Here is a 27811-nt window from a genome sequence, read left to right as displayed (position 1 = left end):
GCATGGGAGTGACGGGACAGGTCTCCACCGTTACAGCAGTGACTGGTCATGTAACAGCAAGGGCTCCAACCCTGTGTGCCTATTTGCCAAAAGTAAGTACTGATCTGCTGTCCAAGCAGCTGCAGAGCAGCTCAGCAGCAGAGGAATGAAACATTACTGTTTCTACGAGATGAACCAGCAGCAGCTGGTCGCCTGCATCCCAAGCTATATAGCTCAGGCCAAACAACCCCAATTCAGAGCGCCCCGTGTGCCACACATCACCTCGCATCGCTGGAGGGTCACGTACAAATGTCACGTGCAGGTGACATTTGTCACGCAGCCTGGCAGAGACAAGACTGTGGAAAAATGGGTCTGCACCTAAACTCAGGATTCAGTATCTTAATCCCAAACGGATAAAGCTGTGGCGTCTCCATCAGTGCCTCTGTACCATAAACCAAACCTGAGAACTGCAAGCAGTTCTCCCAGCCCCCTTGCGCGGGTTAGCTATTTACTGAGAACTGGAGACTTCACCGCGGTACTAAAAAGAACCAAGGTTGCCGCTAACCTCCAGGATCTGTCTGAAAGGCACGCTCCGCTACGGAGGGCTCAGGGCAAGGAGCTGTGAGAGGTGTCTCTGATCTTGAGCTCTCTACCTTTGCACACACAGTCCTGGCTGAAAAACAGGCTGCCCAACCCACATTTTCCAGTCTAACTGGAGCTCTGTGGTATTACTGTACACACACAGCAAGAGTGATGCATACTCAGTGTCGCAGTTCAGCCCCAACGGGGACCAGACTACGCAGTCTCTCTCTCACTCCCCCCACTCTCCGAGAGAATAGGAGGAGATTTGACAAACAAAAGAAAACCAGGAAAAAAAAAAAACCAAACACGCGGGTTGAGATTTGAACAAAAAGTAAATTTAACAGTAATGACAGAAGAAAACAAGAGAGTGATGGAACACAAATACAGTATAATAGCTCACAACAGATCTCTACATCCAGTCTCTTCCAACTAGGAGAGCCTCCCTTCAGCACCCTCCTCACTTATATACTGAGCATGATGTCAGATGGGATGGAATAGCCCTTTGGCTAATTTGGGTAAATTAACCCCAGCTGTTAGCTAATTAGTTAACTATCCCAGCCATAGGGGCTACCAGCTTCAGTTCTCCACCCAGCTCAGGTAAATATTAACTCTATCCTGGCCAGAACCAGGACACTCAGTGTTACGCTATACGTTACTATTACGGTAAACTCTGCTGCAAGATCTATTTTAACACAGTTCTACCGAAGCTTTTGTATTCTGGGATACAAAATGCTTCAGTAATCCTTGGTGCAGAACTGTTTCTCACCTTAAAATAACTCAATTCACCTTTCAAAATGGAATTACAATCTGCTCAACATTTTTGATTGAAAACTGGGATCGTTCCATGTCTTTATGAGGATTATTTAAATCATCCCTTCCCTGGGTTTGAAATCAAAGCCTTTATGAGGAATATTATCTACGCAACGCAAGCAGATAAGGTGCCCAAACACTGGAATTTGGGGAGGCTCCTGAAGCTCACCCTAGCGAAAGAGCTGACGCCCAGAGAAAAGCCTTCTCTCACAGAAAAGGAAACCTGGCCTGACAAATTCCTCTTGTTCAAACTGAAATTTACAGATCAGCTGAAATTTTTAGGGCTTTCTCATAGGAAGTACACAGCTTGTCAGGAAAACAGAAGCAGGAGGCAGCGTTTCACTTCAGTTACAGTTTGTATTGTTGAAAAGAAATTAATTTGAGGCGGTGTTCTTCAGAGGAGGAAGCACAAAATCACTTACCTGTTTATATTATTCCTTTTCATGCATTTAAGAACTATTCCTTCCCACTGCACCAACAGATCAAAATAAATTGACCGCATTAAGGTAATATTAAAGCTCCACGGTATGAACAGATTCCATCAATTTTTTTTTTTTTTGCAGTCTTGTTTGCCTAAGTATAAAAAGGTCAGCTAAGTAGCAGTCTTTTTCAATACACGGGTTTTGGCACACAAAACCTCCGTTCAGGGAGTATTCACTGAAGCAGGTATGCACGCTTTACTCTTGATAGATAATGGAACTGACGTGGAGCAGACACAGACAATATTTACAGGAGTACAAAAAAAATTTACTGTAATTAATTACTTCTCTGTACGCTACTGAAGCAGTAATTCTGTTTCTAAATTACCTTGGTCTAGTGCTACCTGTTTGCTCTAAGGAACGTAATTAATTCAAGTGTCATGGGAGACAGATGCTGTACATTATTCATGATCTTCTCAGATGACTGAAACAGCCAAGTCTAACTTACAGGATGAAACACAACGCACTGCAATAAGGCTACTTATGGTTCCCTCAGTGGATGAATACTCTCTTGAGATGTCGGTCTGATCAAGAACGAGACAGTAAGGAGGAACACGGCACGGTGTCCGTGTCTACGCAAAGCACGGCAGTGTGCATCAAGGCCCTGGGACAGAGAGAGACAACAGGCTGCCCCGCTCCGACACATCTTTCTCTAGGATCAAGAATACAACGAGATTTATTCTATTTTCATTTATAGCCCAGGGCAATTATTTAGCTAGATCATAAGGTTTTCAACTGTTGGTCCTTCTGAGGGCACTGTTGTGGCAGAGAGACACCATGACCACCTACGAACACCGCACTTCTGCATACTGCATCCAGGAACAGTTTCCAAGTTTTACAAGTTTCCAAGTTCTACACCCCACTGATTTAAGCTCCCGTACTGAGCACAGTGCAAACCCATCAACGTTTTAGCCACACTTAAAGGTTTAACATTGCAGTGTCTCACTTTCATGCATCAGACAGCAGGGTGGCATTTGGAACCCACTGCTGGGTACATATAGAAAGCACAGGAAAAAAAAAAAAAAAAAACAAAACCAAACCAACTTAAAATGTCTTCAAAAATGCCAATTCAACCCCTGCATTTGGCACCCAGCTGCTCCGGGCCAGCCCAGCCCACCAAGCAAACAGTTCTCTCTCAGATGCCATTCTAAGGGTTGCCTGATGGTGCCTCTGCCTCCTCAGGAAACATGGTTCCAAGCCAGTTTTGCGCTCTGCAATGCTAAAATTGGAAGAATTTTTTCATGAAGCATTCATTGCAGAAGAAATGGGCACAGCCTGAGATTAACGGGCAAGATCTTGGACTCACGGCTTTCGGAGAAACTCTCCCAGAGCTAGGTCACCTCTGATCTTTCCTCTCCAGTGAAAAAACCCCGTTTTACTGTGTGGGAAAACAGGTTAGAGTAAACATTGAGTCTTCTGAGACACAGAAGAGAATCTGAGCCCCTGTCAGTATTTTCTGGGTACCACAAGAAGTGTGACAAGGGACCTCGATGTTGCGGTTCTCCTTCAGTCATGGAAGGCTGTAGCTGCCCGGGAGGTTAAGAAGACCCCCTGGATGACTGACAATTTTTAACAATACCTAACTTCCAAGGCTTTGTAAACGAGGCACTGAGCTGCTCTGTTTCGCCAAGACTTGGGCAGAAACACATTTCTTAAGTGCTGGGTGAGTATTTTCAGGCCTGGACATTTGTATTTGGAGGTCTGAATTCTGTTTAAATCGCACAATCTGCAGCAAGACAATACAACGGAGCTTCCCATTTTATCTCTATAAATGAACTGAGACACACACACTCATGCAAGCCCAAAATGAATAGCACAGGCGGCTTTTTCTTCTAACAGAAGTCACGCATATTTATTCCTAACTTCTCCCTCTGAAATGCAAAGACATGAATTCTTGCCTTGAAATCCCATCCAAACACACCACAATGAGCTCAATACAGCTTTTTATTTGCACGGTATTCTTCTGCCCATCTACAACTAAGTCTCATTACTAGGGAATAAATATATTTTCCTGGCCACTCAATTAATGCACACTTAATTGTTTGTTGTGTCACACTGCTAACAGCGACGGGTGGTAGGTCGTGTCATTCCAAGGCCAGAGAAAAACCGCAAGCCTGTTAGCGCTGCAGGTTATAAATCAGAACAACAGTAAGTTGGGAAACATAGCTGAGCATTTTAAACAACCAAGAGCATTATACAGCATGCAAAAGTGAGCAAATAGTGTCAGCCAGGCCACACGGCTAAATGGAAAGCCGTACCGCTTGGTGAAGGCATTTAATTTTGATGGAAGAAGCAGTCCCCAAAAGTTAAAAGGTGTCAACAGGACTGTCACCACACAACATCAGGCAGTTAAATAAGCCTCGGGGCTTAGAATACAGACACCTTGACTACCTAGTGTCACAGTAACGTTGCTAAAAGTCTCTTAGACCCTTTATTAATCACACAGAAAAAGGAGCAGGAAAAAAAAATACTATTAGAACACCAAAAATGTAAGGTGTGCAGGACCACAGATCTATCAAATGCAAAAATGTGTCCAGACTTCATAGGTGATGATGGGGAAGAGTTAGTTTTGTCTAGAGAACACTGGGGATAAAAAGGAGGGCTGATTATATACTGTGCACTCATCCAGTATCTCATGGGGTTTGCAGCAGAGTGGAGCAGGCAGGTACCCAGCTGCGGAGGGCAGAGTTTTAGCCCCTGGAACATCAGGAAACCCAGTAACCTGTGGGCTTGGAAAGGTAATGGTTTGTACCTCCACGATTACGGGAAAGGCACCCAGAGGAAACCCGGCTCTCCAGGAGGCTGGTGCTGGGCTGCTGTGCCGCAAGCAGGCATGTGCCCATCCCGCGTGGGAAGCGTCCTGCTGCCCCACGTGCTGACCTCCAAACTCCTGGAGATGCCAGAAGCAGAAAGATCCGTCCCTTTTGGCACATCTCCCTGGGCCAAAGACCACCCTGTTAGGGCTGGAGATGGCAACCAGTGTGTGGACTGGACCAGTGTTAAAAGCAGGAAAGATGAGGAATCTTTCTGATCCTTTCTGTTTGCCTCAGGTGAGCCGATCCCAGAGACCTCTGACTCGGTACGGAAACACAGGCTTCACCCACTTAACGAGCCTTACTTCTCTCTAAGGAGAAAACATTCTTAGTTTTATAAGAACAACAGTGAAGAGACAAGAGAGTCATCATCTTGAGACAGACAACAGCATGGGATGAATTTCTTTCTGAAAGCTTCAGCAATTTCAAAGCACAGCAACATTTCTCATCTGAAGCACTCTATCTAAAATACAGTATTTTAGACACCTTTATTTAAAAATTAAATGAGCTGAAGTTATGCCCCTTAGATATCTGTGTTAAAGTGGCTAAAAAATCTTTGCTCACAACGGAATTTAGCTGAAAAATATTACTGATATTGAAATGCCATCATCACAATTTCTGAAGCAAATTCACTGGCTGAAATTACAGACTGAACTTTCTCAGATAAGTAGGAAACATCAATAAAAATGTTCTATTTTTTTTTTACACTATGTAGGGGTAAGAATATGGCTTTTTATGTTTCTTTATACTTGAAGGCTATGACTTAAATAACCTGCTCCTCAGTTAAACTGCCAGTGCAACCATAGCTGACCGTGCTTGAGGAACAGACTCAAACTACATCACCTCTTGAGATCCCACGCAATCTGAATTATCCTGTGATCCTGTGACTGTTGCTCATAAAACAAAACTGCAAAAATGTACAAATGCCAAATTTTCATGTTGTCACTGCAGAGGAAAGTTCTAGTTAAAAAAAAAAAAAAAATCAACACCCCCCTTGCCACTAGACTAATAAAGTCTTTTCCCTTTAAATTCCTTTCAAATTTTAAAGAAACACGCAAATACAGAAAAAGGTGTATAGAATACAAAAGCTTACTTTAACTATATTTGACATTAATGAGTAGTTTCAAACAGCCCGCTGTTGGATGGAAGGAAATAAGTTTTTATATACTGCCAGCTAAAATCCATTAATGTAGTTTAAATTAAGTTGCACCTGCCTGTGGCATTAACTTTGTGATTTTAGGGAAACTGCAACAAGTTCTTCAATCAGATAATGGGTTTTCTGCAGGCACTAATAGAATTATTCAAAGCAGCAAACCTTGATAAAAACAGCAGGTGAATTAGTTTGGGGAGCAGCAGTTTGGTAATTGTAGGAATAATTTTTTTTTCCTAAAAAAGATGTAATTGCTTTCCGATATCAACTAGTTAAAGAGAAAAAGGTCCTCCATGAAATTTCAGTGACTTGTTGAAACAAGCATTCATGTCCTTAGAACAGTTTGCCACCAGCTAGCAACTTTAAATGAGTCTCTGACCCAGGAGGAACCTGTCAAATAATAGAGAGGAAGTCCAAAACTGCAGCAAATGAAAGAAATTGTGCAAAAACAAGGAAGCCTTGCAAATTCGTCAAACCCACTGTTTCCTGGCATGGAAAAGGCATGGAGATTTAATGGGCTGAGCTGCCCTGTTTCATCTATTTGTTTGTAAAATAAAAGCTGAGACACTTACAGACTTGTCTGTGACACTGGCAAGCCCAGTCCACTCCTACCCCTCTCATTTCACGTGCTGTCATGGGGAGCTGTGGGTGCAAGAGCAGTCACAAAAACTACCACTAAAAAAAATTCTTGAGAGTTGCGATTACTTTTGAGAATGCTACTGTTCTTAGTTGTATTACTACACCTCTGGGAACCACTAGCCCTGTTTTCACTGGGCCAGGCGATGCGGGGAGAATAAAAGGACGGTCCCTTCCTCCACCAGCATGGCTGCTGCCTGCTCAGCCTGGCTACTGAACTGCTCAGACTGCAGTATCGATGCCTGCTGCTGCAACAGGCAGCCCATCATCCCACGTCAGTGCAGTTCACAGACAATACTAACGAAGGCCTCTACAGTTTGTTCTTGGTGGTTTTTACACAGTCGAGCTTCAAAAGCCCTATCTCACCTGACGCGCAACTATTTTATGTTAAGCAGCATGCCGCGATTAACGAGATATCTAATAAAAAAACCAACTACTATTTTCTGAGTGCTAGAAAGGATCAGATATCCGGTTAAATTCCAGGACACAGTACAAATCTCTAGAAAAAGGGAAGAGGAAGTATCTTTTCAGTAGCCTTTCCATGTCCCAGATACTATTTCAGCAGCAAAAGAGCCTGAAACAGAACACAAGTCTTTTATTTAAATCTTCAGATTTCACAGCTGGAAGTTAGAGATTAAAACAATTGAACTCATAGCTATCAAGAATGGAGAGTAGTTCACAAGTGAAAAAATTACAAATATTAAAATGAATTACTGAAGATAACTGTAACCAGGTTTTTAATGGAAAAGGTGTAAGCTTTGTTATAGTTAATCTAAAACTTTCTCAGTACTTTGCGGGGGAAAAAAAAAACCAAATCATTTCTCAGTGAACAGTGAGCAGGAAGGCAAATTTTATAAGCTGAAGAGGCTGAAAGAGGGAAAAGAGCATGCCACAGAAATAATACGCAAGATTTTCTTCTTCTGCGGTGAAGACAGGGCGAGCATGGGTCGAAATCACAGAGCTTTCACGATGACTCCTTAGCAAACTGCCGGAGATTTCTCTGTTTCAATCTCCAAGCTGCACGCTGCCTCCTAGAACAGCCTCAATAATGCGGATATATTATTTACGTCTGCCCTTATATACACCGTTATTTTAAGGTCAGATACTCAGAGACTTCTCCTCCGTCTCTGCTGTTATCCCATGGCACCAGTCCACAGCAGAACTGCCGCACTCCCACGTACCTTGCACAATCCAGCTGCGGTGAATTCCCCACAGTGGGATTGCTGCAAACTTTTAGAAAACCTAATTCCATCGCCTCTGCCTGACAAGTAAATGCATACCCTTAGACAGCCCTCCATTCTTTATCATGGAAATTGAAACCCACAACTTTGTTACACTAACCACAAATGTGAGCAATAATTTGTTTGCTGGATTGCGGGGTCACTGCATGCTTGATCAATGCAAACACAGAAGACTTAGAAATACCTCCTGATAAAAGTTTTATTTTTTAAGAGAAGTGGCATGGGCACTTTTCCAGATTTTTCCTGAGAGCTTAAAAAAACCTGGAGCTTTCATCTGTCAAGTCTGAAAAAAGTCCAATGCATTTGCCTAGATAAAGCACAAATCTATAACATATCTGTCCACATAACTGATCTTCGGGAGAAGGTATGAAGGGAGGCTGTTTATTTAATCATGCAGAGAAGAAACAGTACCAAGATGCACGTAGCTGAATAACGCAAACCCTTGACTGCATAGGTTCTTGTTGGAGAATAACAAAAAGGCAGAAGCAGCAGCAAAGTCAGTTTGTTTCAAGATCAAAGGACATTACCCCAGTTTTACACAGGCTGTTGTTATCTACGCAAACCTTTTTGAGACAAACTTGTTGCAGATTACGGATATATTTGATCAAGATCCATATAAAAAATACCACAATTAGACTACTTCAAGTGCCTAACTACGTATCGTAACAGCCCATTTTCTTAAACTCGCACAGGCAACTCACCCCATCTGGTCTGCCATCCGAGGCGGTAACAATCAGAATATAGCGATCAGTGCTCTCTCTGTCCAAGGGCTTTCCTAAGGCTAGCAGTCCAGAACTAGTAATAAAACAAAAACATAAAAGGTTATCACAACGGGTTTAAGATATCTACAAGCACTTTTGTTCCGCTACTTTGCGTTACACCGATGTTTTCCTTTGAGCAAGTTAATGAGCTTTTAGGCTTCATTACAACTAAAAGCATGTTTTGTGTAGGTAAAAGCTATTAAAAATGATGAGCCAATTTCTAACGCTTTCCGCTTCGACACATGTATAATTTAGGATTAAAATAACAACCTAGCGATCTACAGGATTATACAAAAGACAGACCTACACCGAACACAGGACCCCCACGGGTTCGAAAGCTGCATGCTGTAATAAATGAGAAGAGAGAACCAGAAGCAGTCTGTTAATCACAGAGGGGTCCCAACAGCCCTGACAGGATCACAGAAGTAAACGCTGGATTCTGTCTCTGGGATGATCTAATTTCCTCACGAGGCAGTCTGGAACCCAGCTGGAGGCGTGCTGTAGCAACGGAGGGACAAGAACCCGCCGTGGACTCATTACTTTCATATTAGGAAGCATCAGAAACGCACCTTTGAGCTGACAATCCTGTCTGAGCAAGTTAAATCCTGCGTAACCATCACAAGTGGCACTTCCACGGCGAGCGCTAAAGCTCTGCAAATCATTTACACGACTCTGGTGTCTACTGGAACATGGTCAAGCATGTAACAATCTGAGATGTCTGTTAAAAGTCCCCCAATCCACAGGCTATTCCACAAATACGCATCGACAGACGTGGATCTAGGATGACAGTTATCCTCTCGTCGCATGCCTGAGCAGCTTCTCCAGTGCAACCCCACCAAATGTGTCCCAGTTGGCTTGTAACATTTTAAGAAAAGCGTAACACCACATGATTTTGCAGCGCAAAATCCACATAAGCCAGGATCCTGGTGTGCTGCGACTTTCCATGTGTTACTCCTCTTTTAATAGACATATCAGAGACACGCACTTGTCAGGGACAGCTATAGATATTACTGGTTGAATCTACATTTTACATTCATTACCTAGAGCTTGAACAGCTACTTGTTGAGAAAGGGATTTTACCAAAACAACAACAAAAAAGCCAAATTAAACCTAAGTGTCCCACCAAACTATGAGGTCCCATCAGCTGTACTTCTCCAGAACGCTTGGATATTTACGTTCTGTACCTAATGATGTTTTTTCCCTAGACTATAAATTTCTGCAGGGTTTCTGTTGTAAGTTCTTACTCTCAGAGAAGACCTCACCACACTTGTTCCAGACCGAGACTTTTTCCAACATTGTTTTCAGCAGAGACAAGTACCAACAGTTACGGGCAAGCTGATACTGCAAGCAGTTTCTTCAAATAAATTCTACAGAAATAGGTGGAAACAGTGAGTGGGAGAATAATTCTCCCTAGGATTGAAAGGCTGGTAGGTAAAATAATATCTAAGCTCAGTAATCATAGAAAAGAGTATTTCAGGAGATGTTTCATCCAATCTGCCTCATTGCTACGCAACTAAAACACCGGCATGTGCCATGTTTCCTTCCTCAACAAAGGAAAATCAAGCAGCTTCACTGTACCTAGAATTCTCATCTGGAGGTTGGTAAAAACCAACAGGACACACAAAGACTGTGTATTGCTTTGCAACCCAGTAAGCATGGAGCCGACACATCTTGTCCCAAGCCATAAGCCTTGCGCCAAGCTACAACGGAGCCTGAGGCCCTGTCACGCTTCTTTGCGTGGACTTGCCTTGCCTTGCTCAGAGGTTGGTTTTAGCTTTAAGCAGTAATTCTCTAATGAACAGGGACACGATACCAATACTGTTTTAGTTTTTTCTGAACAGCTCAAGCACACGATGACACCCGAGTCCCTGGGCTACAGACTCCTCACCAGTGGCCTGCTACCGATAAAGAAATACAGCCTTGGGAGCTGCCCAAAACCCGTCTGGGGTCACAAAGAGAACAATAAACAAGCATCCACCTACTTAAAGCACAGCAAGTCCAGATGCAAGACAGACTCGCACTCAGATGAGGGGGAAAAAAGCATGGCACAGAGCGTGTTAACAAATACAAAAATGACTCAAAATGGGTCCTAGAGAGAGGAGAACAAAGCCATCAGCGTCATACTCTTCCTCCCAGGGCAGGACTTCAGATGCTGAAGGCTCAGCATAGATCCCTGCTCCAGAGGAAATTATTGCCCTCAGGGCCCCAAAGGGAAAGTGGAAGGGTAAAGCGTAACACCACAGCTTAGAAAGTTTGTCTGTATATTTCTATATATTTATATATGTTTTTTTATATAGTCATATATAGTACTATAAAAATATGTAGCTCTCCATATAGCTACAATGATATACAGGTAGATATAAATACATATAGCTATGTATCATTAAAATACATGCGTATGCATACATACATAAACGTTGAAATCACATATATCCTGGAAATAAATGACTCTACACGTATTTTATTTACATACATACACACACTAAACCATACGTGTCTTTGCAAGCTTAGCTTTTTGCATTGGTGTCGTAACTGAACTACTAATAATTGTTTGATTAGACTCTTAACACTTTAATTAGGTCAACAGGAAATTTTTAGCTTTGCATACACACACGGCCCACAAGAAGGCAATGGGTGTAAAAGCAGTGGGCTTTCCAGTAACCTACCCTGTAATTTGTGTGTGACAAATTAATAACACCGTGCATCTCATTTTTGCTCCCAGTCTCACGTACGGACTTCTCCTGAGGAATATTCAGCTGAGCTCAATTAATATTATTGTTGGATTCCTAACGACCATTTAACTTTTAAACTAAAGTTTTGATAATTTATACCTTTTTAAACTGCTCCTTCCTGCCACCTGAATAATTGCAATCTACGGTCTCCATTTCAACAGGTGAACGTCATTCAAGAGACAGGCTAATTTACAAAACCTCCTGTGTTTTACTCAAGGAGTCAGATGTACGCGCGTTCATTTCACACCCCAGCTCTCCCTGGGGAACACAAGGAGGTACCGAATTACTACAGATGGCATGCGGGTTGTTCCGCCAAAGCACGACGAACAAAAGTGGCTCACCACTGTCAGCCTGAAGATAAAAGAGATCTCGCAGGTAGATGTACAACTGGGAACATCCAGTACGCGTGCCATCCATTAGGGAATTACACGGGGATTAACTGACACATTCCGGGATGCAACAAAACCATCCAGATGAGAAAAAGGAAGAAAGAAAATCATGTTCCTGGTCTCTGCCTTGGCCTTAAAGTATTTAAAAATGTATTTATGTAGCTTTGAGATAAATTCCCGTAGCCTTAATATGCCACTCACGTTAACTATATCCTTTGTTTAATATTAATCCTGATTTAATCTCCTTTCAAGACACTTCAGGCACCTAGAAAAAACGTGCAAAAGGTTGAAGAAAACTTTGCACAAACAATTTCCAAGAAAACAGATGCAAGGAGAGCAGGAAGGAGAGAACACTTCAAAGAGCTCTCCCTTTTACCAAGAGGCAACAGATCAAAAAGACAAACGCATGCCTGAGCTTGTGCTGAATCCCTGGATGTGTCGTGATGCTCAGACACGTGTAGGGTGGGCGTCAGGCTGCCCGTGGGGGGCTCTGGAGGCTGGGTGGGACGGAGGAGGACGGCAGCCACCCCGAGAGTGCCTGGGAGGTGACACCTGCAACCGCTACCACACTGCCTGTGGACACAGAGCAGCGTGCTGTGCCTGCAGCCTTCGGAGAGCACACTGGAGATTCCAGGTTTGTTTTCAGGTGGAATTCACAGCTGTGAATTCACGTGTCACCTTTAACAGCCTGACTTCTGGGTATCGCCACCCTGTTCACATCCAAAGCTGAACAATACAGGAGCTGGCTAGGACCTGACTTCTACAACACCTTCACGCCACGGGTCTGGCAGCCAGAAGTTGGCACACATTTTTGAAGTCTCTCTGGTCTAAAGGACTATCAGGACTTCTATGGTGCGACGTGAACGGTGCTGTGATTAGCACGAACTATACAAAACAACTACCCACTGAGTAACCTCCCTCTGGAGCATCTCCCATGCAGCCAGACATACTTCTCATTATTCAAGTTCTAAAGGTCTCAGAGTAGGTCAGACCACGTTTTGGCATGTCAAGGGGAGGGTTGCTAGCATTGCTCGTGCAGAAAACCCTACAAATCTGTGCTGTGCCAGAGCTGCAACTCCTAATGCTCCCTCCGGGCTGATGAACCACACACCTTCCCTGATTTGCCTCAAGCAATGAAGAAAAACCACAGCAGCTCAACATCATCTCCTGCTCTTGCCACCTCAACAAAACAGTCTCCTCTCTTTAAGTTGTCCCTTTCCTTGCCTGAGGGCCCACCAATCTTGGTGGATAACAGCATTAGCATCTCTTGGGATCTCCAAGGCTTTTCTCACATTGTTTCAGAAGTGATTTGATTCTCCGTATAGGGGAGATTTATCCCAGCAAGTAACCTAGAGCTTACTCAGAACACACAGACTGTTTCGGGACAATCTCTCCCTCGCACCCAATTAGAATCATTTTTTGCAATTATACCTGCACCAAGAACAAATAAACCCCAGGTTACTTTTGTCCCATCATCTACCATGAGAAGTCAGCTCACCACCCTCCCTTCTTCCTGCAAAGAAAACGGTGCTTATAATTTCACAATGAACCCTCTCAGCTCTATTTAAGTTGGTATTCAATTAAAGGAAAAGAGACTTTAAAACAATGCTCAAAAGACTTTCCACTACAGACTAAAATGTTTGAAGGCAGGTAACCACCGCAAAAATCGTCCGTGTCATTATTCAAGGGCTGACAAGTATAAGGTTTTTAATTAATCCCTGGTCACTCTTTTAAATAGAATGTTTCCACCTCAGCGAGTTCTACCTACTAAAGTGCTTAAAACAAACAAACAGTCCTCTGTGAAAAATTCCAGAGCGCAGCACCATTCCCAAAGCTCTCATTACCATCTAAGAGCCAGTCTAAGAACAGCTGAATATGTCTGATTCCAAGTCTTTTCTTTTGCTCTCAGTCCACACATTCACTTGACTGAAAAGTCTATTTTCCAAGGGTTTTCCACTTACCTTTGAGAGAGATTAAAAACTTGTTGAGGATCTCCATTCTGAATGAGGTATCTTATAGGGTCACCCTCTCTATCAAAAGCCTTTAGGAAAAAAAGAAGATAAAATGAAGTCAGTTACTAAGCTTTCTCTTCTTTCAACCTAGAAACTGGAAAATTAACCCCAAAGTTCTATTACAGTTATCTACAGCAATGACGCTAATCTCTCCATTTCTCAGGCAACAGTGGTTAATTACAGACAGGCTACTTGAAATAAAGCTGTAGCACATAAGAATTCCTAGCCTACAGAGAAAGGACAGTATCCTGAACACAGACTTCCAAACGACTACTACACATAAACACACAGCATCACAAGTATGACGTTCAGGCTTTACTCAGTAACTTATTTTCCTGCAGCACAGGACCGATTAGACCAAACGTTTTGTTTCCTTTGTTTCTATTCTTTATTTCCACTTCTTATCCAGATTCTGCTTTCAGTTACTTTACCAGAATCCCAATCCTTTCGCTGATGCTGCACTAGGCAGTGTAGACACTGCAGCACTCACTCTTCTCCATAATTTAGTTTTGGGGGGGGACATGAAGATCAGGATGAGGCCCTCAAAAATGACTATTACCAGCATCAAAACAAGTATATTGCACCTACTAGATGACAAATTCGAGTAAACTGCCTCTGAAGTTAAGCTTCTGCTAATCTATCTCCTAAAATGGCCATGCAATTGTTCCTCTTTTTGTCAAGCGGACACATACCTCTTCCCCAAAAAGACTATCAGGTGCTTTTCAGAGAAAATACTGTCTACTGAGCTGTCTCACAGTTACAACTGTTTAGCATTCAAAATCTGAAGTGACTGAACATGTTATTGCAGGAAAAACGATAAAACCACTGCTATGAGAATTGCAAGAAGGCCAACCAACAAGTTCCAAGAAGGGCAAACAGGATTTCATAGGAGAGAGGTCAAAATGAAAAACAAGATAAGGAGAGAGTATTTCTGTTCTTCCCGTCTTTCAACAGTCACAATTTTTCTTATCTATTCTCCATAAGCATTTTCTGTAGACCTCAGTCAAGAACTGTGCATCTTTGGGCTGACCATCTAAAAAGCAATTAAGACAAAAAAAAAAAGAAAATAAATTAAAACATAACACCCCCTCTGCCCCGAAGAACAGAAGCGTAAACCATTCCAGCGTGCAGGCAGAACAGGAAACCTGGCAAGAGACCAACTTGCCTTAACCAAAGGAAGCATACAGAAAATAGTGGCTAAATCAGATGAAGGGGACCAGTATAAAGAAAAAGCAAGCACAACTATATGGGGAAAAAGTCGAGGCAAAAGCGTAACAGAAACAGGAAAGAGTACAAAGGATAACAAAGAAATAGTCGAATTACAGAGGAAACTTGGAGTGTGGCTCCCTGCCAGGATACAAAAGCAGAGAGGATGATGTTGAGAAGGTCAGAGAGCTAACACTTCTTGTGTTTCAGCTGCAATCAAGCAGCTAACAAAATTAACTGCGGCAACAAAGGGGTAAAATCTCAGATGAGAATAGGGGAAGAATAAGGCAGAGAATATGTACATAAATCGAGCATCTTTAAATCATCTGCTGAAATTAAAGCCTGATGAAATTCATCCTAGTGTATAAAAACACGGGCTGAAGCAATCTCAAAGCCATTAGCAGTTTTCTTTGAAAACTCGCAGAGGACAAACGTGCTGAAGGGCAAACACAAGGTACATCTTTCACAGGGGAACGAGCCAGGAAATCACAACCCAGACAGGTAGAGCTCAGTTCCCAGAAAACCACAAATAATCACATTATCTGTAAGTACCTGCGATGACAATATGGAGATGGATAACACAAAGCTAAATTTCTCAGGAACAAAATCTGTCAAAGCAACCTAATCTTCTTTTCCAACAGGACAACAGTTCTTGTAGATAGGGAAAAAGCAGCGGACGTAATAACGCAGCTTAGCCATGGTAAGGCTTTTCACGCCGCCTTCTGTGACATTTGCACAAACAAGTCCAGACAACATGGTCTCCAAATGGAAGATGGGATTAAGCAAGAATAAAATTGGTCATAAAAATAAGGTGAGACAGCAGCAGATAGCATTTAGTACTGACTAAATTTTGCAAAGGTGTGTATATTTGTTCCAGTATTGACCAATATTTTCATGAACATCATCAGTGACAGAACAGAAAATTTGTTCACACAGTCCAGGATGGCACTGAGTGACAGGAGGAACCAGCACGGTAGAGGGTGCGAGTGAAATTCAGATCTTCTCGTGTTGGGAATATGAATGGTCAAGTAAAGACAAGTGAAAAATTTTTAGCCAAGAATATGAAACTATCCAAATACTGGATGCAGAACATCTGACTAGCAGGCATCTCCAAGGACTATCCCAGGTCCTAAATCACCAGAATCACACTGTTGCTTCTATCTTTAGCGGTCCTACTCTACACCTTACCTACAGAGGATCCTGTCCTCACTTCACATGGAAGGGTACCTCAGAGGTTTGCTTATCGTCTACATTCATTCCTAGCAAATCAGAAGACTTCCAAAAAGACAGAACATCAAAGACTGGTTATAGTTCATTTAATTTTCTCCTTATGGCCAAAAAAAATGTACCTTTCAATTAACATACTTAAATAAACAGGGGGAAAAGTTTATCATTGGTTAAAAAACTTCTGTTTTCTTTAAAACTGAAGAATAGCAAGTTATTATGTGCATTAGAAGGAGACTGAAGACTTGCACGTGAGAAAAGACCAACCTACACCTACTGCTTTCCAGATCAACTGTATACGGTGACTTCATAAATTGTACACAATGATTTCATGTTGCTTCCTTGTTCAGCACATAACCGGTCCGTTATAATGGTCCTATTTGTTTTGCAGACTCCCAGAAAAATTACGCTCTGTGCATATTTTAATTAATAATGGCTGGCAGAACATGAAGCAATAAACGCCTCCCAGGCATGCAATAAACTCTGAGGTTTGTTTACAAATTAATACTGTGGAGAACATTTAATATTGCATTACTTAATCTCAAATGTTGTTAATTAAAACACCAGTCACAATCCACTGGGTATGTTGAAAATAAATAATGGTATAAGGAAAAAAAATCCACCAACAAATTTTCCATCATCTGCATGAAAAATTTTAATGGAAAGGGAGGAAGTAAATTTTATTTTCAGAACGTGCATTTAAAAGTCTAATAGGCAAATTTAAAAGAGCTGCATTTGCATTGTTATTGACACTGATGTTTTGCAGATCTTCAGATTTGCTAACTTGGGAATATTTAAAACAACTTGCTCACTCTCTCCCAGTTTTCGTAATCCTCCTGCCGTATGCAACACTAACAAATTATTATTAAGGGACAGTCATAAAAGCATAACCTCTTAACCCTCCTGCACCAACCAAACCATCCCTTAAGTCCAAACCAACCCTTTAACATATTGGTAAGACTACAGAGTAAAGAAAAAGTCACTGTGAAAATTTGCACATGAAAACACCTGTTAAATATTTAAGGTCTGGCAATATTCCATATTACCTATGGAACACAGGCAATGCCTTAACCTGTATTTAAAATTCCACAAAAAAAAAAAACCCAAGATGACTAACTGGTAACCTTCTGTTTGCCTGGAAAAGACAGCACAAGCTCAAACACTCAGTTTATGAATGTTTAAAACGTCCTGGCCAGTTTCACACAGGGAATAAAAAAAAGAAGACGGAAATACACTCCAGACAATAAAAGTCCTTTAAAATAGATGGGGGTATTAATGCCAAATGAGGCAGCTGAACTTGCACTATAAAGATATCTCGCATCTGCATTTCAGGTCCAGAACCACCACCCCTACAAGAGATGCAGGCTTTAACTAATCCCCAAGAGATGACGCCAGGCATATTTGTGATTTAGCAATTAAGTATTGTTCACAAACAGAAATTGCGTAGCTGAATTCAAGCCATGCATAGCATATTAGCAATATAAAACAAATCTATATTGCAGTAACAGTAAGTAAAAGACAACATTTTCTTGTTTCCAAAAGCTCTTAACACTAACTTGCATTTCACTCTTTCCCAAACACAGTAAGCTATCGTTTTTGGGGATCTTGGGCACGTAGCGAGAGATCACCCGCTGCTCTATCACCAAAACGCGTACCAGCATCCTGGCTAGGAGAGCGGCTGGCAGTGGCCATGTGGCACCTCCCCTGCCCTGCCCGGCACAGGCTGTCTCTCCCAGGCAGACCTTACCAAGGAGCACTCGACAAGGAGAACCAAATCTGGGTAAAACACTTGGGGTTTAGTGAAACGTTAAAGCACACAGCCTATTCCAGCAATGAGGTTCACTTTCTAACCACATTTAAATTGTATTTCAGCCTTAAATACTAAAACCTGCTAATGGTTTTTCCACCTCCAAAGACCACCCAAGGCCTTCAGCGATATATTCCAGCACCTGCCAGGTAAACAGAAATGTTTCTGTTTCTCAGCATGCACCTGGCTCCCGTTCCTCTTTGGGGTTTCCAAACAGCGTGGCTCTTCAGTCCTGCCCTCGCTGCAGGCGTTAGAGACGGGCCAGAAGTTCATTTTCAGCACTGAGCTCAATGACTCCTCCTCCCTCAGCGCAGGGGACTAGATCAGTCTAACCATCCATAAGAATCTTCGTCTTCCATCAGCACACGATTTTAATAGTAAATTACCCGTTCACCTGCATCACTGACTCAATTAGAGTTCATTTATTTACCACACTTTGGTTTGGATTATGTTTTTTTTTCCTGTGCATTTACTGAATGTGCAAAACACACGGAGCCACACAGTTGAGCTGATATGAACTGACCTAATTCCACCGGGTTCAACAGACTTCAACGGAGCTACACCGACTTAAAGCAGATAACGCTGCTACTCTCGATGGTTTCTGTTTAGCTCAGGTATCTCCAGTCTTCTTCCTCTGAATGGCTTTACATGAAGTCTGAATAATCCTATGTTTACAGGAATCACGCTCAGGAGAGCCTGCTGTACTGAGTTTATTGCTTTAGATTGAGGCAATAATTATTTCATAATATTATTAAGCTCCTGTTTCCCCCCCAAGTTGTAATTTATCTACCTGTTTTTCACAGCTGGCTTTCAAAACGCGTGGACAGAACGCAAGGCAGCAAAAGCTTAGGGAACAGTAAATAAGCTAGGAGAAAGCTGATAAATTAACCATACAGCAGCACGCAGAGAAGCAACCTGGCTCTGCAAAATACGCCAGTGCAGTATTATTTATGAGCAATACTGGAGTAAGGTGCTTTTCACCGCTTCCACTCGCAGAGCTGTGTTGGGTGGTCAGTTCACCCAGGGACCTCTGCTTTTGGTCAGCCTGTTAACAGCAGCTGTGACAGACACCAAGGGGAGGAAATATCTTCAGATGCTTTTAAAAAATCAGGGGCTAAAGTGCCAAAATTTTTGCTGAAATTCCATGTGAATTAGGTGTAGAAGGTCCCAAGCTCCTCTGATTTTCTGACAAAGTTATATATATACAGATTTTGACAAAAGAATTTACAGGCCTTTCAAGTTTTGAGCCATTCATGGAATTGTTTTCTCACAAACTTTAGTCCCATATGCAACCTACAGTGTCTTTTAGCATATTAAACACCAAAAAAAAGTTACAGAAATATCCAAGTAAGCACTTCTATATGATCCATGTAAGACGGGCTATGTATCACAATTAAATAATTTTAAATCCCTATAAACTGCCCTTTCTCCCTGTATGCAAGGACTGGGTTCTGCATAGCATGGGCACAAACAGAAGGAACGTGGTAAAGGCTTACAGGGAAGCATCTGTACCTGCAGGTTTAACAAAACGGCTCCAATTCTCATGGCCTCGCTGACTTCAAGGCTGTACATCAGCTGGGGAAAGCGAGGAGGGCTCTGGTTGTTGGGCGGAAGGACTTCAATGTAAACAGTAGTAATAGAGCTCCTGCAACACAAGGGAAAAAGAAAAGTCAAAGCCAGTCAAAATCAATAAATCAACAACAAGGCAAGCAACAATGTCTATTTTATATACTGTGTGTTCTCTAGCTCTAACAACCTCCCTTTGCTCCTTTAAACGCTTCAGGACGTATTTTTCATTCTGCCACAAAAATAAATCAGGCTGCCACGTTAACAGAAGAAAAGCTAAATAATTTCTTTAAAAGTAGCCCAAGAGTTCCTTGGAAAACAAAGGTATCAGAGCACACTCCACATATAAAGAGACTCATAATCCCCTGGTGATACAGGGTCCTTTAGGACAAATTCTGAGATGGTGAGTGCTCCCGCCGCACTCAACACCCACCCCTGGAGCATCCCTGCTGCCGTTCTGTTTGCTACCTTTCTTTGGAAGAGAGGGAAGAGAGAATCTTGAGGGAGAGGATAACGCTGGGAGACGACTGATGTACACAACTCTAACAGGCTGCATCAATACCACGGTTCACACCAAGCAAACCCAAGCCCACTTCAGACCAGCGAGCTGCGGCAACACAAGGAGACTAAAAACCCACCGTGGAAACCTTGCAAACCCTTCAACTGCACCCAACCCCTAACCCAAATATGCTGCAAACCATATTCCAGTCTGCAAGCTGAAGGCTCCTCCGGGAACAGACACCCACCACAGGCCCTGCCAAGACCAGGCTGCACACACGGCTGCTATTCAGCTGCTCCAAAATGAGAACGGGAACCAAAAGCCTCCCTGAAGTTGAAAGAGAGATTTAAAATCTGCCTTTAGGGGACCTTTCTCTTGCATCTTTGCTCAGGTACCCAGCCTGCCTTCTCTCCCGTCCCTTAAAACACCCGCCCTGCCCCAGAACGAAACCCTGCAGGTGCAGATGGCCTCCACGTAAGCCCTTTCACAACGCTGGTAAAGCTCAGGCTTTGAGGCTGTGGGAAATAAACTGCTTCACGACAAAGGGATTTGTCACAATTTTTTATTTTTTTTGGTGGGGGAGGAGGCCGGGATTCTGACCACGCACAGCCACCACTGTGTTACAAAACTTACTGTGTTATAAAACCTGCCGGTTCCGTAACTCCGCGGCACTGATCGCAGCCGGGCAGGCCACGGCGGCAGCGCCATGACGGAAAGCGACACGAATCACCAACGTTTGTCTCCGGACAAACCGCGACCCTCGGGCTCCGCTGTTCTACGGCACCGGCCGCCCGCGCCCAGCGGGGCCGAGGGCTCCCGGCCGGCAGAGGGCGCGGCGGCCCCCGCGCGGGCACAGCCGGTTCTGGCGGGCCCTGTTCCCCGCCCCCTGCACTGCCCCGGGAAGGGGGGGTAGGGTTGGAGGGAGTTGTTTTCGTTTTTATCCTTATTTCTCAGCATCTAAGCCCATTTTAAAAGGCAGTAAGTTTAATTAATTTTCCCCAAGCGGAGCCTGTTTTGCCTGTGACAGTAACTGGTAAGTGAACTCCCTGTCTTTATGTCAACCCAGGTATTTGGGGCCTATGAGCTCTCTCACCTTATTTTCTTTAAAGAAGTGCATAACTGGCACTGTAGTGCAGCAGTGAATGACAGAGCCTTCCCATCTGTCAGATCCTTGGGCATTTAAGAAGCCAAATTTGCAGATTAGTGACTCAATTAGTATAATCAAAACCAGCGTGCTCAGGGGAAGATGGACAATTACAGCTGAAGACAATCACTCAGCGTAGATCACCTCCTTACAAACTACAGCCAGCTTCCTCTATTCTTGTTTATTTTAAAATACTCCCTCCTATCCCCCAATCTTTCTGAATTGGTGTTCCACACTTCCGGGTTGGAGTAAAAAAAAATTCCTCCCGCAAATGCTCAACAACAGATACAATGAACTAGCAGACAAAGCACCACTTGAGCACCAGGGCTGCTTATTTTCTTGGGACAGCTGCTGTCTGTGTATGGTATACACATCCAAATAGTTGCAGTTTAGTGTGCATTTTCCTTCCACTGATAAATATTTAATAGAAATATATTTTTCTGTATCTTTTTTTTTCCTGATCCTACTACATCTCAATAATACCCAAGCTGATTTATTGTCTATCAAGCTATTAAAAAAACCAGAGGCTTCTGCTCACCACAACAGTAAGCTAATTTTCTTCAAATCTTTAAGATCACAAAACTGAAATACTAGTAGTCTGCAAATTAAAAGAACTGTAATATTATAACAGCTACTTTTTACAAGTTCCCAATCCATTTTTTATTAGTACTTTGCAATTTTAACCCATTCATGTTGTGTGTGTCACAAACAGCCCCACTTAGGTGGCTGGCAAAATCTACTTTGGCATGGGAAAGGAAAGGAGACAGAGCTGAGCCTTGCAGCATCTGCAGCTGGCGTTTTACTGCTGCAGGGACAGGTGAATATGCTGGGGACAGAACACAGCTCCAGAACCGAATAGCACTCAAAAACTCACACAAGCACAGAAATACAGCATGGAATACTTGCATTCCCAGTATGGAATGGTAATGCAAGGGAGGCACGGTCAACAAGGCACTGAGATTGCGTCCCTGTCTCTGCTTTAATTCTGCATGCTTTCCACGTACAACTATACTGTAAAATGTATAATGTATATCTATATACATGTGGAGCAACATTTATATGGCAAGCAATCTCTGCATACGCAAGCCAAAGAGAAAGTGTACTTTTCCACTATGTGGAATAATCATCTCATGATCAGCTATTTTCTGGATTAGACTCGGATCTAGCAGGTCACTGCTATCGCTGAGTGACATGCTTCCACTGTACAGGAATCTGAGGTCAATGGTGAAAAGGCTAAGATCTGAAGTGAAACTCATTTTACAAATGTTCTTCTCATTTTTTCAATAATAGAAATGCTAATCACTATATACCTAACTGTAACTTCAGTTCTAAAAAGCTCAACATCCTCTTTAAACTTATATACTTTGTAGAAACTTAAATACTCTTAAAGTACATAAGCGTACTTAAGTACACCTCAATAACTTACATTAATGATGCTTGCTATACATAGAAACTTTAATAACACTCTACAAAATATCTTGCTTTACACACAGTCACCTGCCAAGAATTTAACGCGTCATCCTATGCAGAAAAGCTACAGAGAATGCATTTCAATTTAAATCTGTGCTCACAAAGGCTACCGAGCCACAGCTCCTGCGCCAGGTTCAGTAGTTTGCTCTTGCTTTGTGCGCAACCAAGGGGATAATGGAAACCCAGCCAGCTTACACATGACTACAGTTAGCCTAGCTGAACCCAGATCTGAGAAAAACCACTAAATATTTAAAGGGACATGAAAATCCTTTCTTTCTTCACTTTACAGGGCACAGACCTTCCTGCCTGCACACATAGGTAACGGCTGGCTGGACCTGGCCCATTCCTAGAAGTCTCCAATACTGGTTACGACCTCCACCAAGGCAACGTGAACCACCTCACACAACAGGTCAACTTTGCATTAGAAAGACCAAGAAGTTCGTACGACCCCAACTGCGAGACACTAACCACCTCCCAGCGAGAGGGAAGGAGCGAAGGAGATGCAAAAGGACAGTTTTAAAGGCCTCAGAGCTGTAGCTCACATGAGCTCTCCCCGGCTTTCCTCTGCGTAAAGTGACAAGAGGCTTCTTCAAGCACTACCAGCTCATTTCTGGTTTTCCAGCCTCAGAAAGAACGTCAGGGCAGCAGCGAAATCTTTTTACCCTAACACCCCTCACCATACAGTAAGATTTGTCCACTTTCTGTCTGCACGGCACCTTGCTGAAGCTCCACTGGCCTTTCCCCTGATTTTTTAACCTTCACAGACAGAAAAAAACAGCTCTGGGTCCCAAATAGAGCTCAGGTAAAGGCCAGGCTGGCCCCTGGGCCACCCACCTCAGTCACAGGAATATTGCCTAGATGGAGTGGTTTTTTGGACACACAAGCTATGAAGCAAATTACACGCTGTAATTCCGTAAAAGGAGAGACAAGCAGAAACGACAAGAAAGGGAGAGCTGTTCCACTTTTGAAAATTACTGCGATAAAGACATTTAGAAATTTTCAGAGAAGGAAGCACACGCTCCCAACATACACCATCAGAAGTATGTATTTTTAGACAATGTAAAGATTTCTCAAACACAAAAGGAGCTGATAGCAATCAATGCTGTATTGTAGAGGCTACTGTTGCTGGGGCCACACCGCTGGTTTCTGAAGCTCTCTGAAGTGGCGTTATTGATTTCTGTCCTCCATTTTAATACTATGCTAGTACCACACAAAAGTGTGTGCATAACAGTCCCCCATCTCCTCCTCAGCCCTACTAACAGCTTACTAGGCAGCTACCCTAAGAGGGGGGTTTATCAATAAAGCAAGCAAGAGGGAAAGGAGAAGAAAATTCAACGTGAAGACTGTGTTACCAGATGATTAGTTCTATGAACAATCTGAACACTTCAGTGACTGGAAAATGTATTTACAATATATATGCATAAGAGTATGAGCTGCTCTCTTGGAGACATGACAGAAGCAGCAGGTCCAGTCAATGAGTGAAATTCCACTTTTGTGTTATGTTTCCTTCTTACATTCCCAATTCAGGAAAAGAGAAAAGGCTGCGGGAGATTTGAATGCTGGAGACTACTGCTCCTCTGTCATCCTCTTCGGACAATGAGGTTGTCACATTACCAGTACCAGGCCCAGAACATGAAAACCGCTTTATATGGACCCCTCCACGTCTTCATGAAATGACATTTGTGCACAATTGCCGCATACAGAACACAAAACAAGCAGGTAAGTGGGACTGATACCTTTGTGTGAGTTTTTCTGAATGTGAGCGCGCTCTATTCTAACCATACTAAATGTCCAGGCTGCTGCTCTTTATCAGCTGGTGGAGAACAGAAGTATTTCTGCTGGTGGGAATTTAGGTGTTGGTGGGAGCACAGCTCATCAAGTCTGTCCCCAGCCTGCCAGCTCTGGATGACCTTGCACACCCTACACCTGGAGAGAAGGTCTCCAGCTCCGCCACCAGAATATTTCTGATCTGCATCACAGCCAGCTACGTTCTGAACAAAAAGCATCTGCCCTCTCACTTGCTTCCTTCCTTATATCCCTTCAATTTCTCTTAACAAACGGGCATGCACGACAGCACAACATCTGAACTTTTAAAAGACAGAGCATTACAGGCAAATGAAATAATGAAAACTGTGGACTGTAAGGAAAACATAAATAAGGAACAAAAAGCGAAAGAGTTCTAACTTGTTGCTTTTCCAAAACGTGATCCTTACACCAAATAGAGCACATTGCAAAGTAGACATGAGGGAATGCCACACTTCTTACATGCTGCTAAGCGCTGATTAAAAAATTAGCGTCATTATAAGATGAATTACCTTCTCTGAGCAGGAGGAGCGCTATCGGATGCTTTGACAGTGAGAGCATAGGATCGCCCCACTGACAGTACAACTCCTGGAGCAATGGTGATAAGGCCTGTTCGGTCATTGATGATGAAGTCTCCCTGATCCCCAGCCAAAATTTCATATACTATCTGTCCATTGGGTCCCTCGTCCGCATCTACAGCGGTGAGCTGCAATTCAAAACCAGAATGTCAGCACGCACGGTTCAGTGTTGAATTTTAATATCTTTTTGTAAGGCAACTCGGTAGGGGTAGAGGAAGCAGAGGGGAAACTTGCACACCCGTAACAGATCCAGTCACTTCTCATTACTGTACAACAAGGATACACTTTAAACGAAGGACAACAGGCATAAAAACATCATGAAGCAGAGAAAAACTGCTTACCTAAGATTGCAAGCAAATTATTTTAAAATATGAAGAAAACTAATTAAGACCAAGTTTACTGCCTGTGGACTGGAATTTATAATGCTTCCTTATGAAGGGGGGAGAGGGGAAGAAGTCACTTATTCTGTTGCGAAGGTACCAAGAGGGTTGTATTTAATTAAAGTTCCCATCCCCCTCTGTGCTCTTCAAAGTGACAGCGCTGTTACCGCCCAAAACTGTAATATCCAGGTCTTGTATTACAAGCCGCCGTTGCGTGGAACTGGAGAACAGTGTTCTTCTAGATAATTGTACAATTTCAATTCTGAGCAGGAGAAAAATCTAAGGCCTAATATTTTAGACCCAAATTATAATGATGAAAGTAATGAAATGAGGGAGTTCTTATCTTGCCCCCGGGAACGGCAATGGCTTCATCCCACTTCTGTAGTGTGTGACACCAAATCAAACATTTACACACATGGCCAGAAGATCTAGCTCAGTAACCGTATTTGTTTGCTTTTAGCCAAGTACCAACAACTCTGACTGTCATGCCATAAAGCCAATAATCAGCGATCTGAGACGTCAAATCAGACCCCTGCCGTAACCCAGTCAGAAATACACATCCACGCCTTCGTCACGCCCGTCGACAGCCGCCTGTCCCAGCTAAGCCCCCTTCACCTGCCCTGTTCAGACATACATAGAGTATCACAAGTTATTCTACACACGGCGTACAATCACACACCAAATCGCTCAAAGTGCCTATCACCTGACTTGCATTATTACGTTTAAAATTGCATCTTAATTATTACATATTTAGAAAATCAAAAGGAGCATAGCATTCTGTTACATTTAGGGTTGAGTCTGCCAAGTACCAAGCTACGCCAGTACCTCAGGACTTCAAGGTGTACTTCTTCCCGTAGGGGTTACTTTGCCGATACACTGGTTTCTCAGTTGGCTCTTAATTTTCCATGACTATATATTACCTCAAACAGCGCAGGGGATGACATAAAGCAGTACGAGCCGTACTTGAACGTGGAGGAGACCACAGCAGGGAGTGGCAGCGCTCTCCGTGCACCCAGCTGCCCGGTACCAGCAGCGGTGGAGTGGAAATTACAGGGAAGGATGGCACAACGGGCTCCTGCTGCTCCCTGCTGCAGCTGAGCAGCTCGAGGTGGGAAATGGCAAGGGGCACCAGCAGGTACTGCAGCAGAGCCCCCACAGGGTGGACAAAGCAGTAAGAAATCCCAGCCTCAGAAATGATTCCCTGCAGGGCTCCTAAAGTGAGGATGAAAAGAATAGACACGTAGTTTCTTGAAAGGTCTCTGCAGGCCTATCTGCTTTGGCTTTCTTGACGCAAACACTCAATGTTGGTGGGCAGCACTGCACGTAGGGTTGCAGGTCCAGGGTTTAAGGGTAACACATGAGGACGCACCACCTCAGCGACGACTGCAAAGCCAACGGCAGGATCAACAGACGTTACCTCAGCTGGGGACAGCCAACGCAGCAGGCTAAATGTGTGCCTGCCAGACACCCTCTTCTCATTCCTGTGTCACCCTCAAAGCTGACAGCACTGCACACAGGTAAAGAAACTCATTGAAGTCTCTGCTACACTAGGGTATCATGTAATCTTTTAATCAGTATAGCATCCCACCCAACCCTCAGCAGGTCACAGCCTTCCACAGCACTGCCTACAACTTTCAAACCATCTTTGCCCAAGGACGGCTAAAGAACTGGAGGAGCAGAAACCAAACCTTACAACGAGAACGAGAAGGGAGATGAAGAATAAAACCCAAAGCTGTAACATTCAAGTCAATCACACTTGCATACAACATTAAACACATAGAATCACAGACTGGTTTGGGTGGGAAGGGACCTTCAAAGCCCATCCAGTCCGACCCCCCTGCCAGGAGCAGGGACATCTCCAACCAGATCAGGTTGCTCAGAGCCCCGGCCAACCTGGCCTGGAATGTTTCCAGGGATGGAGCATCCACCACCTCTCTGGGCAACCTGGGACAGTGTTCCTCCACCCTCTGTGTAAAAAATTTCTTTCTTATATCCAGTCTGAATCTACCTCCCTCTATTTGGAAACCATTACCCCTTGGTCCTATCACAACAGGCCCTGCTGAAGAGTTTCTCCCCATCTTTCCTGTAGCCCCCTTGAGGCACTGGAAGACCGCTATCAGGTCTCCCGAGCCTCCTCTTCTCCAGACTGAACGGCCCCAACTCTCTCAGCCTGGCCTCACAGCAGAGCTGGTCCAGCCCTCTCATCATCTTTGTGGCCCTCCTCTGGATCCTCTCCAACTGGTCCATGTCCTTCTCACACTGGGGGCTCCAGAACTGGACGCAGTGCTGCAGGTGAGGTCTCACCAGAGCAGAGCAGAGGGGCAGAATCACCTCCCTTGACCTGCTGGCCCCGCTCCTCTTGATGCAGCCCAGGATGCGGTTGGCTTTCTGGGCTGCAGGTGCACATTGCCAGCTCATGTTGAGCTTCTTCTCCACCAACACTCCCAAGTCCCTCTCCTCAGGGCTGCTCTCCATCCGTTCTCTGCCCAGCCTGGATTTGTGCTTGGGATTGCCATGACCCAGGTGCAGGACCTTGCACTTGGCCTGGTT

General features: G+C 43.6%; 1 protein-coding gene across 4 annotated transcripts in view; it reads right to left on the bottom strand.

The window, feature by feature from the left end:
* PCDH15 (protocadherin related 15) overlaps positions 1–27811 on the bottom strand; it is a 323439-nt gene that overhangs the window by 130221 nt on the left and 165407 nt on the right. For all 4 annotated transcript variants that reach the window (XM_086752822.1, XM_086752821.1, XM_086752820.1 and 1 more), the window contains 4 exons: positions 24816–25009; positions 19334–19466; positions 13534–13613; positions 8392–8485 (listed from right to left, as the gene is read on the bottom strand). In XM_086752822.1, the coding sequence (XP_086608948.1) occupies positions 8392–8485; positions 13534–13613; positions 19334–19466; positions 24816–25009 (501 nt within the window). The remainder of the gene's footprint in view (positions 1–8391; positions 8486–13533; positions 13614–19333; positions 19467–24815; positions 25010–27811) is intronic.

The sequence above is a fragment of the Chlamydotis macqueenii genome, chromosome 7 (assembly GCF_036417535.1).
Source record: "Chlamydotis macqueenii isolate bChlMac1 chromosome 7, bChlMac1.mat, whole genome shotgun sequence".
Classification (NCBI taxonomy): Eukaryota; Metazoa; Chordata; class Aves; order Otidiformes; family Otididae; genus Chlamydotis; species Chlamydotis macqueenii.
Note: the sequence above shows the minus strand (reverse complement) of the source record. Positions and strands in the feature narration are given on the sequence as shown.